Genomic DNA, 12,739 nt, shown 5'->3' with positions numbered 1-12,739 from the left:
CCACACACGCACGCAGTTGTGATGAGAGAGTGAGAGTGCGAAAGAAACCGGAGAGAAACTCACCACTATGTTTTGTTTTGATTTTTGGTTTCAGTTCTACCAGTGGTGGAGAAGTTGCCGGCGCTGGTGGTTCGACGAAGAATGTTGAGGTGAGTAGTTTTGTATATTTTATTCGACGACAATTGATGTTTATTCATAGAAATTTAGAGAGGTAAAATACTTGATAACGAACCTTTTAATATAAACATGGTCGCCGCAGATAATTATGAGAAACTTGCTATTTATGTTTTAGTTTTCCGGTTTTCAACATAGATAAAAATATCAACATCGTTGACAATATATCCAGAAAGGGAAGAAATTAGCAGACGTTTCATTGTTCTTCAATTGAACGCTTGCTAATTTAATCTTCACATTTTCAAATATAACTACAAAGGTATCCGAAACAAACTACCCAAGAAAGGAAGGTATTCTAAGTTTGTTTCTTTTATCTGATAATGTTGATGTATACATTTTTATATTTTTTTGTAAAATTATTGCCTTACGGATGAAAAGAAAATTAAACCAAGTATACTGAGCAATTCTCAGTGAAAGCTGTAAAACGCCGGAAAAGTAATTCGAGATGCAGCTGAAATAAAGAAATAATAAAATAAAATGGCAGCAAATTGACGAACACTGTCCAAATAATCACGCTAGATGTTTCAAGAAAAGTTCAGTATTTCATTAGGACAGAACGGAATAACACTCCATTTTTTCAACTAAGCATGCAATAAACGAAGCTATTGATCCATTACACCCTTCAATTTTTTTAGCCAGTCAACATTACGGTAAATGCGTAATGTTACTCATGAACTAAAACATTGTCTAAGACGAATTAAGTACTGTCCATTTAATTCCACCAGTTAATTTTCGTTATCTTTGCAGATACGTATTTCGAAAATTAACTGGTGGAATTAAATGGACAGTACTTAATTCGTCTTAGACGGTTTAATACATTCCACTAAACGAGCTTAATATATTTTTCTAAAACATTGTATTAACATAGGACCCGCATTGTATTAGCCTAAACAGTTATAATCCTTTGGGTAAACTCAATTAGATCAATTGTCAACCCATTAGCACATTATCTTAATATTTTTGATCACACATATTCGACTAAACTGGATTGTCCAGGAGGCGAGGCCCCCATTGGTGTCCAACATCCTCGTGTGGTACATAACTTCCGTTCCTTCTTCCTGTGTCTCCCTTTGGGAACAAAGCATAACCATTCCCACCATTGCACCATTTGACCGCTTGATCCAGAGTACGGAGAGTGCGGAGATAAAAGGCACACCATAAAAACAGATGGTGCCCTGCGAATGTGAACACGTTTGGAGGGAACACTACTTGTGGCAGCAATGTAGTAGCAGATATGACCGTTTACACACGCGGCAAGTCGCAATTGCTCCGGAAGCAGACAAAAAAATTTGATTAATTCACCTGCGTGGTGAAGGGACCCGGAATTGAAACAAAGATCGTGAAAATGTTTATGAAAATACATTAAATATCTCAACAAATTTCTATTTTTGTTGGACACTTTTAGAGCGGACGCGAAATTTAACTTTCTTCTAGAAAACATTTCAATAAACCGATACATACTTTTCAATGCACAGTGTTGCTTTTTGCCGATTTCGTGCGCTTTTTTAATAACATCGTTTCTGTTGATTTTTTCGCTATAGTTTGTTTGGAGAAGACGTTAGATATGAAAAGGACCTTTTTTTGAGAATACCTGTAAAATGATTAATCCACCTAAAAGTGAGATTAAAATTTTGCTTAACCATCGAAACCAGATATGAGCCTAGTGTCTTCGGGAAAGTTGTAGCGGATGGTATTTCAAGCCACTTTGCCAAAGAGACCCCATACCTATGACTTTTATAGTACGAGATATGTGACATTTACTGTGGAAGGCCCCTGAAATCAGTTTTTTCAGCATAACTTTTTTTCTATGTTTCAGGCATTTTTACCACCTTCTACAAAGTTGTTTGGCTAACAAAAATACACGTTTTTGTAGAACATTGCATTGAAAACCAGAATACTACACACATTGGTAAAGATTCCTTTCTCGTTTACTATAATCCAACAATCCGCCACCGTTCATTATTCACAAATTTTCAATAATGAATAATGAACTCAAATTCTGTGAAAAATTGTTATATTCTAATTTCCAAACAATGTGGGTATAAAATGACTATACATACACACTTACACACGAATATACACACATACAGACATCAGTTCAATTCATAGTGTTGTAATATACTAAGGGCCTATTGGCCACCTATTAAAGGTTAATTTTCATTGTGATCCTATGGCATTAACATAAACTTAATGTACAAGTAGAGCAAAAAGGGGGACATTTGAAATCTATATAAATCACGTGTAATTTCGTGTAAACACAAGCTTCAACCGTGAGATAAGAGTCGATGTTTGCGCCATGTTGCGCCGGAACAAGTTACACGATTCTAAAACACCCCTAGAAAAAACACATTTTCTCAAATAACTTTTCAATTTGAAGAGATAGAGCTTCGCAATGTTCTACAAAAACGTGTATTTTTGTTAGCCAAACAACTTTGTAGAAGGTGGTAAAAATGCCTGAAACATAGAAAAAAAGTTATGCTGAAAAAACTGATTTCAGGGGCCTTCCACAGTAAATGTCACATATCTCGTACTATAAAAGTCATAGGTATGGGGTCTCTTTGGCAAAGTGGCTTGAAATACCATCCGCTACAACTTTCCCGAAGACACTAGGCTCATATCTGGTTTCGATGGTAAAGCAAAATTTTAATCTCACTTTTAGGTGGATTAACCGTTGTGTGACCGGCAAAAAAACACCCTTAACAGGCCGGCATGGTACCCGGGTGCCCACGAAACTGAAATGCTTATATCTTTGGAAATTTACAACCGATTTCAACAATTTTAGGCTTATTCGATTCAGAATTTTCTCTTCTATAAAGATATTACCTGGAATCGATCCGGTCAATTCAATTCCTGGAAAATCCGGATTTCCAGGAATATGTCCTGCATAAATGATACTGATTGTGGATTTCGATAGCCAATCAGCTATACGGATATTAAACTTCTAGAAATTTCATCATTTCAGTAGATTGATTCTTATCGATTTGGGTCCATCAGAAGTGCCGATTTTCTATTGGCCATTTTGGAATAGGTTCCCGGGAGCCGGGGTTGGCCAAAATTATTTCTCATTGGAACCCCAACAATATGGGTGTCAAACTTCTTGAAATTGTCTCAAGCGTTTATTTCTGATCTATTTGGGTTCATCAAACAAGTTCACCCCGGATCTCCAACTCCGGAATAGGTTCCCTGAGGAGTCAAGAATGTTCATTAACATTTTCAGAGCTCATTGTTTTAAATCAATTTATCTAGCAATGTGAGTGCAAAATAAATGCAAAGACCACTCATGGACGCCGGGTGACCAGCAGGAGACCCACCATAAGATTCAGGACACTCGGAGATATGATCGATTCCAGAAATTCTTCTAAACAGATGTAACTTTTCATAAACCGTTTGTTTTAACATTGTCATATCAAAACCAATACATGCACTACTCTTCAATCCTAGGTGGCCTCTATCTGATACTACGAAAGTTTGTTCTAGAAATTGGCAATCCGTTGTAAAGTAATGTCCAGGGCCATTAATTGACTCCAGGTGGACACTAAGTTATCCTTGGGAAGCTCTGAATCATCCGGAGCAGTGGTTAATTCTTGAAATTCGTCATTTGTTATGAGAGCAAAATTAATGCAAGGGCTACCTGGTGGTCCCCAGATGGTGCTCCAGAAGTGCAGAGGCATCCAAAGCAGTTGTCAATTATTGCTGTTCGTTCTAGAAACTTTCGAAAATCGTTTGTAATAGCAGTACAGAAGCAGAGTCTTTGCTCGCGCTTAGAATCATAGGGACGTAACTGTATTGATCGATTTCTCTTCGTCGATTTTATATTTGCTTCAGGTAGAAGATGCAATCATCCTTCATTACAACCATGAACCTTCGGCAAACTACCGCAATTCACTATATTGATAAAAGGAAAATATCGTCGAAGATAAATCGATCAATACAGTTACGCCCTTATGATTCTAAGCGTGAGATTGCGAATATCATTCATTGATCCCGAGTGGCCACCAAGAAGTCCTCCTGAAATACCGGAATTCCCGAAGCAATCGTCATTTCTTACATTTTGTTTTCAACAGTTGCCTAATCGTGAACCATTTTTTTGTAACAAAGTAGAAAAGAAGGAGAAGAGAGCGGGCTTGGTAGTCATAAGGCTACTGCTTCTGCCTCATACGCAGGAGGTCGTGGGTTCAATCCAAATTCCGTTCCATTCTCCTACTTTGTATCTTTCTGTATATTTATTTCTAGCAATAGCTAGAACTGGAAATGGACTTCCATACCATTTCTATTTCTTTTCCTATACCTATACCATATTCTAGCCTATTCTAGCCGTTTCTGCTAGAATTGGAAATGAACTAAACTGCCGTTCTACGCATAATTGTCCCATGTACATAGGAAATCCCAGCAAACATGGGACAAATATGCGTATGACGGCAGTAAAGATGCTCGTATAATAAATCCAATTAGAAATACCATCAGTTGCTTTCCATAACATTGACAGTTAACCAAGACGGACCTCTGCCTCTCGAACCTTAACCCAACAATTCCAATAAATTCCGTACGAACAGAGGTATATTCGGCTTGCAGTGGGCGAGTGATTGCATCATCATTTCCACCCCCTTCCCTACATTGACTTGTATTCTGAATCCACTGATAATCTGTGTGAAAAAAAAATCTTTAACTGGATGCGCTCCCTCAGTAAATGAAGAAACTGGCTAGTAGGGTGGTTCAAAAAATTGATTTTGCTCCACAATGCTTATCTGATTCTTTATCATGTTCTGAGTGTCCTCTGAAAATTTGAGCTCATTTGGATGAAAACTGATTTAGCACAAGCCGTTTCAAGTTTGCATGCAAATTAGTATGGGGAAATTTATTTTTTCATTGTACTGTTAATGCGCTTCCCCATTAGGCGCAGGTTAAAAGAAAACCTACATAGCTAGAAGGAATACTCAACAGCTTTCACCCAACGGAAACCGCATGTTGATTAATTGCCCCAATAATTAGTAATCGATTTTAAGACAGGATGCGAATCTTTAGTCATGATCGTTAAACTTCTTTGAGGGCATCACTGAAATGTGCAGGGCAACATAGTAGCCTGAATTTGTGTGTGCTATCTTTCGCGCCACGAGCAGCAATGTTGCCTGTTGAGGAGTTATGCAATTAGCTCCAGAAAACCACGGTATAGATTAAATTCGATTACTAATTATTGGAAAGATTAATTAAGATGCGGTTTTCACTGGGTGAAAGGTGTTGAGTATTCCTTTTAGCTATGTAGGTTTTCTTTTAACCTGCGCCTAATGGGGAAGCGTCATTAACAGTACAATGAAAAAATAAATTTCTTCATACTAATTTGCATGCAAACTTGAAACGGCTTGTGCTAAATCAGTTTTAATCCAAATGAGCTCAAATTTTCAGGGGACACTCAGAAAATGATAAAGAATCAGATAAGCACTGTGGAGCAAAATCGATTTTTTGAACCACCCTACTGGCTAGTCTAATCAGTTTCGTCGTTCCAGATTCAAAATCTACCTGTCTGGCCGTGAAGGCCGATGAGATGTCGACGGATGAGATGTTTAGCCTGAAGATGATCCTTTATGAATTTCGGGAGTACAGTCCATCTGTCTATTGATTTCAAAGCAGCGTACGTACGATTCAGTGAAAATAAATTAGCTGTGGCAGATAATGTTCGAACACGGTGCTCTGGCGAAGCTGATTACGATGATACGTGCAACGCTTGATGGCTCGAAATAAAATATTCGGGTTGCAGACCACGTATCAACCGCGTTTGTGACTGTGGAGAGATTGAAGCAGAGTGATGCGCCTTCAAATTTATTGTAAATATTGCACTCGAGGGGGTGATTAGGAGATCTGGTGTGCAGAAGAAGGGCACTATCATCACATGGTCGCATATGCTCCTGATCTTTGCGGATGACATTGACTACATTGGTAACGATCACAGGGCAGTAGTGGAGGCTTTTGCCCTAATGAAGAGGGAGCAGGCGAAGATAGGCTAAATCATCGACTCTACCAAGACGGAGTACATGGTTGCGGGTAAAGATAAAGGTAGGCCTATTGGTGTTAGTGCTGAGGTAGTGCTTGATGGGGTAGTTGTTGAAGAATTTGTTTATCTTTGAACATATGACATGTGACAATGACGTTTCCTGTGAAGTGAAAAGACGTATTGCTGCTGCGAATAGGGGCTTCATCGAATATTGGAAACGAAATTTGCTCTGATTCGTAAGGATGTAAAAAGAGGTGGACCGGAAAGCGTTTAGGGTTTTCGAGCGAAAAGGGCTACGTACAATTCTCGATGGGAAATTAGAAAAAAATGTGTGGCGCAAACGCATAAATCACGAGCTGTATCAAGTGTATAAGGAAGAAAATATTGTGAATCGTATAAAATACGGCAAACTCTGAAGGGCCGGTCACTTAGTGCGAATGTCAGAAGAAAGAATAGAAAAAACAATATTCACTAGAGATCCGGATAGAGGCCAGCGACTTCGTGGCTGCTGCACGCGGTGGAATCGGACCTGGGAACCCTAAACGTTTATGAAAACTGGAGGAACATCACCCAAGATCGACAATTATGGAGCTCTACAATACGTCAGTCAAAGGTTGTTTAGAGCTTCTAGTGGAGTGTCTTCACTTGTCATTAGACGATTTCGAACTATCCCATTTTATTCCACCACTTGAAGTGAACGAACGATTTATTGAAAGTCGCAGCATTATTGGATGTATTGTGGCTAAACGTTTAGATTGCATCAATTATGCTATCACATTTCTCAACAAGTGATTTCTAAAAACTCACAACTTTCTGGGACGACTTAAAAATTGGCACATCTTCGAAAGTTCCGAAGCTTCCAGATGCTCACCTAACGGCCACACGGTGTCAATGAATGATCCTCGAATTGATTTTGATCGCAAACAACTACAAAAAAATCGCAGCTTTCTAGGGCGAGTTTCTAGAGTTGATTACCTTTTCGGCTATTCTGGAGCTTCTGGAGCACCTCTTAGTGGCCTCCCGGGGTAAACCTTTGGTTCTTGAAATGATATTGCTCTCATTTTGATGCATAAATCGTTTTGTGAAACAGTACGGTTTATGAGGATGAATTTAAAAACTGGCCCTTTTCTCAGAATGTTCTGGAGCTCCCGGAGGACCATTTAGCGGAGTTTTGCTCTCACATTCATAACAAACCACTGTATTCTAGGACTATTTTCAAGAATTTGTCTTTACTATGGGTGTTCCGGACATTAAGCGCCAGATGACCAATGGTGGTCAATGCGTTGGTCATGCAATGATTTAACTCTCACAATGCTACACCAAGTAAAAGTTTTTAGGATTTACAGAATTGGCATTAAGCCAACAATAGATTCATAAAAAAATAGCAGCTTCAAAATATAATATTCTACACCTGGTAATTTCTCCTGATGTTCCAGAACTTTCTAAAACCACTTACAGGTGTTCTCAAAAAAAGGTCCTTTTCATATCTAACGTCTTCTCCAAACTATAGCGAAAAAATCAACAGAAACGATGTTATTAAAAAAGCGCACGAAATCGGCAAAAAGCAACACTGTGCAATGCAATTATATTCTATTTACTAATTTAACAGTCAAAACTATCAACATTTGTATTAACCAATTTTGGAACCGAACCCGTCGATCACAGGAAGCCGACCTTCTACCGATTTCAGGGACGTTATTAATATTTGAGTTACCGTTCGGCTAATGGGAGAATATAGGGTAAGACGGTATTTTATCCCCCCCCCCTCTCTAAGGCAACTCCTTGATAACTTTTTACTTTTCAACGCAATTTATGCAAACTTTGTGTTATTTGGTAGTCCAGGAAGTCGCAAATGCATTGCCCGTGAGTAGTCATATAAAAATATTACAGGTAACACGTAATAAAGCTTTTTTGAAAAGTCGTGAAAAAATGAATTTTAAAAAGTGCCTGGGCAATACGCCCCACCTCAACCAAAGTCATTTAATAGCCCTTCATTAGTATTTTATCAATCCCATAATAAAAAGGCTACAAATCCTTATGCGCTTGACATTAAAAAACCAACATAGGTTCATTCAAGCAGGTATGAATTACATTTCAATATTTTCCATACAATTCGGAAGCAACTGCTGCAGGCTCGCTGCGCTTGTGTCCAGTTGGTAAGGGCATATCGTCCTGCCTACACTGGGGCGTTTTGGCCAGTGAAACATGTTTTCAAAAATCGTTACATTTTTTAAGATAGAAGCAATTTTATATCATATTAACCACTAAGAAAAGTAATTTTGTTGCCCAACTGAGTGTTCCAGTGCAAGTTTTGCGGACAGTATGTCAGAGTCGCTCCAGAATGTTCAGCAAACAAACATTAAAAGTTACATCAAAACTTTGACTTTTTGTATTTTGCAAATATTTTCATTATGTAATACAAAAATATTCCCATATTCACATAGGATGATGGTTTTACAAATATTTATAGGTACCAACTGAATTTGACCCTTAGTTAGTTATAGTTTTCTAGAAATCAAAGGGGGCGTTTTGGCCAGGTGGGGCGCATTATACCGTCTTACCCTAACTGAGACGGCTGCTCTTCAGATCCTTATTGCTTACAGTGACTCTTAGCTTACAGTAAGCTTCGATCGTTTTGTAGCGTTGTGCAGTGGGCAATGAATCCCGTATATGCAATCGTTAGGAAGGATAGGGTTGAAAGCTGGAAAATTCCCCGATGATGTGCGTACCCCAGCAGACGAAAATAGCTCAATGATATCAAATGTTGATAAGATAGTAAAATGAGATAAGGACATTATTGATATAAGAGATAAAAGATCAGACGATATTTCATTTCGCACTAAAATATTATGGCAAGATCAAGTTATGCTTTTTGTAATAAGTGATCAATATCATGTGCCATTAGTATGATCTTATCCATAGCATATCTTGATATTTAAATGATATTTCGGTGCAAATTTTTGATATTGTTGCCTGTTTTTTTTATCTCTTATATCAATCAAGTCCATATCATGTTTTGCTATTCTGTTAATGGCTTCTGCTCGGGTAAGGTTACTACCGGAGTTGGCTGCAGTACTCCTGCCTCCAAAGTTTCTAGAAGGCCTTGTACCTTCCTCTAAACTGTTTTATCTGGGCGATGCGGGATGAATAGGGATCGTCATTACATAGTTCTGGTAGTGCTTGCAGCGAAGCTCCGTTGGTGTCAATGGCTCAAAGTCTGTTGAATCTGTTGAAAAGTTGGTAAGGGGTCGAAAACTGAGACTTCTTTCTACTTAGGCCAACACGGTCTTCAATGGACACTGTCTGTGATGCACACTGTGATGGTACTTGCAGATGATACCTGGAATTGTTATTTTAAAGGCCACTATAATGAGGACACCTTCACGGACTAAAGTGCCATCGTATGTCATCTCTAAAGCAGTAATTCGTAAAAGATCGGAGATCGAAGCCATTTTCATAGCATCTGTAGAAAATGGTCTACTGAAAGGTCGGAGATCTATGAGCTCCTCCTTGATCGCCACACACACAAAGATGGTACCGCCCGTGCCGTTCAACTGGGTTCCGGCCAAACGGGGAAGGGTCATTTGGCCGAAAGCCATTTAGCCGAATGCCTCTAGGCCGAACAGACCATTAGGCCGAAACCCATCTGGGCGAAAGTCGTTTGGCCGAAAGGGTCGTTTGGGTGAAAGGGTCATTTGACCGAAAGGGTCATTTGGCCGAAAGGGTCATTTGGCCGAAAGGGTCATTTGGCCGAAAGGGTTGTTTGGCCGAAAGGGTCATTTGGCCGAATGGATCATTTGGCCGAAAGGATTATTTAGTCGAAAGGGTCATTTGGCCGAAAGGGTTATTTGGTCGGAAGGATCATTTAGCCGAACAGGTCATTAGGCAGTAAGGGTCGTTTGGCAGAAAGGGTCATTTGGCCGAATTGGACATTTAGCCAAATAGGTGACTTAGCCGAATAGTTCTTTTGAAAAGTGAGAGATTAGGAATGAGAACTACTCACTTTGCGCTTCTCACTTTTAACAGCGAGAAGTGATTAATGAGGAGTGAGAAGTGAGACGTCTCACTTTTCTTTCCTCATTTCTCACTTCTCACTGTAAAAAGTGAGTAGTGCGAAGTGGGTAGTGAGACATATAACTAATCACTTTTTACAGAAATGAGGATTGAGAAGTGAGACATATCACTTCTCACTCCTCATTTCTCACTTCTCACTGTGAAAAGTGAGTAGTGCGAAGTAGAGGTTGTAACGTTTTCTGTATCTTGTTAGGGTCTGTAGGTAATATTCTTTGATTAATACAAATAAACTTTAAACTTTAAAATAAATAACTAAGTTGTAGCACAATAAAATATTATTTCATGAACCATTCCCAATTAAGTTTAAATAACATTTTTATTAGTTCTCGGATTACGTAAAGATGGCATATGAATTTGAAAATAATAAACTGTGGACTCGTATAAATTTAAGTGTGTTAGTATTAATACTGACATTTTTTGATTTTTGTTGGACATTTACTGCAATGTCCATTCTTCTCGCTCATTTCCAAAATCCGTCGGCTAGAGTACAGAAGTTAGTCACCGTGGTTCCTAGCCTTTTCGTTTTTTAATTCAAGGTGTGTAATTATAAAAATTAAAACTAAAGTGATACTAGTAAATTAAAATTAAACGTGCCTAAAATAATTCTTTATTAATAGCGAAGTGAAGTGATTTAAAACTATATATTTTTTTTGATTTTCATATTTATTTAGTTAAGGTTTATATATATATACCACAAGTGGCGAAAACTCTGCTCTTGTGAGCGTTCCTTCTTTATAAAAGGTAATAATGCTTTTTAAATTCAAATTTTTTTAACGTTGGACAATAGCGTCCAACAGGCGCTTTTTTGTTTGGACCTAGAGTCCGTGGATCTACACATCCGCCATCTTGATTCGGCTCCCGCCCGCGTGGCGCGTTTTCTGCGGCGACAGCTCGTTCCGGCCCGCCAGTTTCTGGCAGACAAACGGGGTAGAGAAGACATCCTCCGGTCTATCTGCGTGCGGTTCACGTACGATCGGGTAGCGTACTGGAGTCGCCGACGTCCTCCCCCGCAACTATAGATCGGCCGTTGGTTTTTTTTCGAGCACGCCCTAACGATGCTGGTGCCCAACATCTTGGTGCCCCCCGGAGATAGGCGTAGTCCCGCCTCTGCGACGGCAGATCATCGCATGAATCTGCGAACCTCCGGTGAACCAGCAGTCGTCGTTTGCTAAAACCCTGCGCAGGTATGTCACTCATGGCCATGAACACACAACATACAACACACACACTGACACACAACTATGTTTAACGAAAAAAGAAACATAATATAATTGAAATGAATTTAAGCTAAACTTACATTTCTACATTCATTTATGCTACCTGAGCCCTGTGGATATTAGTTCGCCCGGGTTACGTTTTCTTTCCGTTCCACTTCGTTTTTCTGAGCACGTGCGAATTGATTCACTCTTTCGTTTTCGTCCGCTTCAGTTGGATCTCATTCAAACTCATAGCCATCCAACCGTTCAGAACTCCCCGAGAATTAAACTCATGCTAAATTAGCTTAGTCTGGCAACGTAACATCACACGACCAGTGGTCCCTCAATCGTTGGGGGTGGCGCATAAGCCGCTGTGTTTCTTAAAAATTCAAAGAGGTCCTTTTGAAACGATTATAAGGTGTGCGCCGCCGCGCCACGCCACCGCCGCCGACAGTTTTTGGCACGACGCCGCCGCCGACATTTTTGCATCGGCGCGCCGCCGTTTAATATTTGTCTCGCCGCTGATCTATAATTTTCCACGCCGATTCAAATTTTCAAAGGAAACTCCAAAGATTCAGTGCAACTTCCGTATCATTTCCTGATTGATCTCTACAACATCACGTTGAAACTCCAGAGAATTTACAAATTATACAAATTATTTCCATGAAAATTCCATGCAATATCTTGTAAAAATTTTGAAGAGGTCTCCCTAACTACTTAGCGTGAAAATTGCGAAAAAGTTCCGTTGAAATCCAAAAAAAACTAATTGAAATTGAATTTTTGAACAAGTTTGAAAGTTGTTAGGCCGAATATGTCGTTTAACCGAAAAGACTAATTGGTAGAAACCTACCCGAGCAAAGCTTAAGAGCAAATCGATAACTTGTTTTAATGTTGTCAAATCATCGATTATGTTTACTTAATTTGATATCTTTTTGGTCGTTTTAACGGTTAAAATAAGACGTAATAGCAGAAATATCTTACTATGACATCCAATCAAGAACTATTCCTGCTGTCGATAAGAGCAATCGAAAACTAATTTTGATATTGTTTTCCGATAACAAAATAAGTACTCAGTTTGATGTCATATCATTCAATTTAGTTGGATTTCCTCACTAATCGATTCGTCTTGGGATCAGCTGTGTTTATGCAAAAATACTACGTTTTCATGACTTCTGAAGAAAACCATTAAACTCGAAATGAAATCAATCTAGAGGGCTACGCTGCCATCCACTAAGGGGCAGTCCATATACCACGTGGACAATTTTTGGGGAAGGGGGGGTATGTCAACTGTCCACAGTTCATACAAATT

General features: G+C 39.1%; 1 protein-coding gene across 1 annotated transcript in view; it reads left to right on the top strand.

The window, feature by feature from the left end:
• The window catches only part of LOC134210994 (FH1/FH2 domain-containing protein 3), a 492,884-nt gene that overhangs the window by 91,568 nt on the left and 388,577 nt on the right, over positions 1 to 12,739 (top strand). Inside the window, exon 5 of the mRNA XM_062687493.1 lies at positions 95 to 149. Within this exon, the coding sequence (XP_062543477.1) occupies positions 95 to 149 (55 nt within the window). The remainder of the gene's footprint in view (positions 1 to 94; positions 150 to 12,739) is intronic.

Source organism: Armigeres subalbatus, chromosome 2 (genome assembly GCF_024139115.2).
Source record: "Armigeres subalbatus isolate Guangzhou_Male chromosome 2, GZ_Asu_2, whole genome shotgun sequence".
Lineage (NCBI taxonomy): Eukaryota > Metazoa > Arthropoda > Insecta > Diptera > Culicidae > Armigeres > Armigeres subalbatus.
This window is presented reverse-complemented; position numbering and strand designations above follow the sequence as displayed.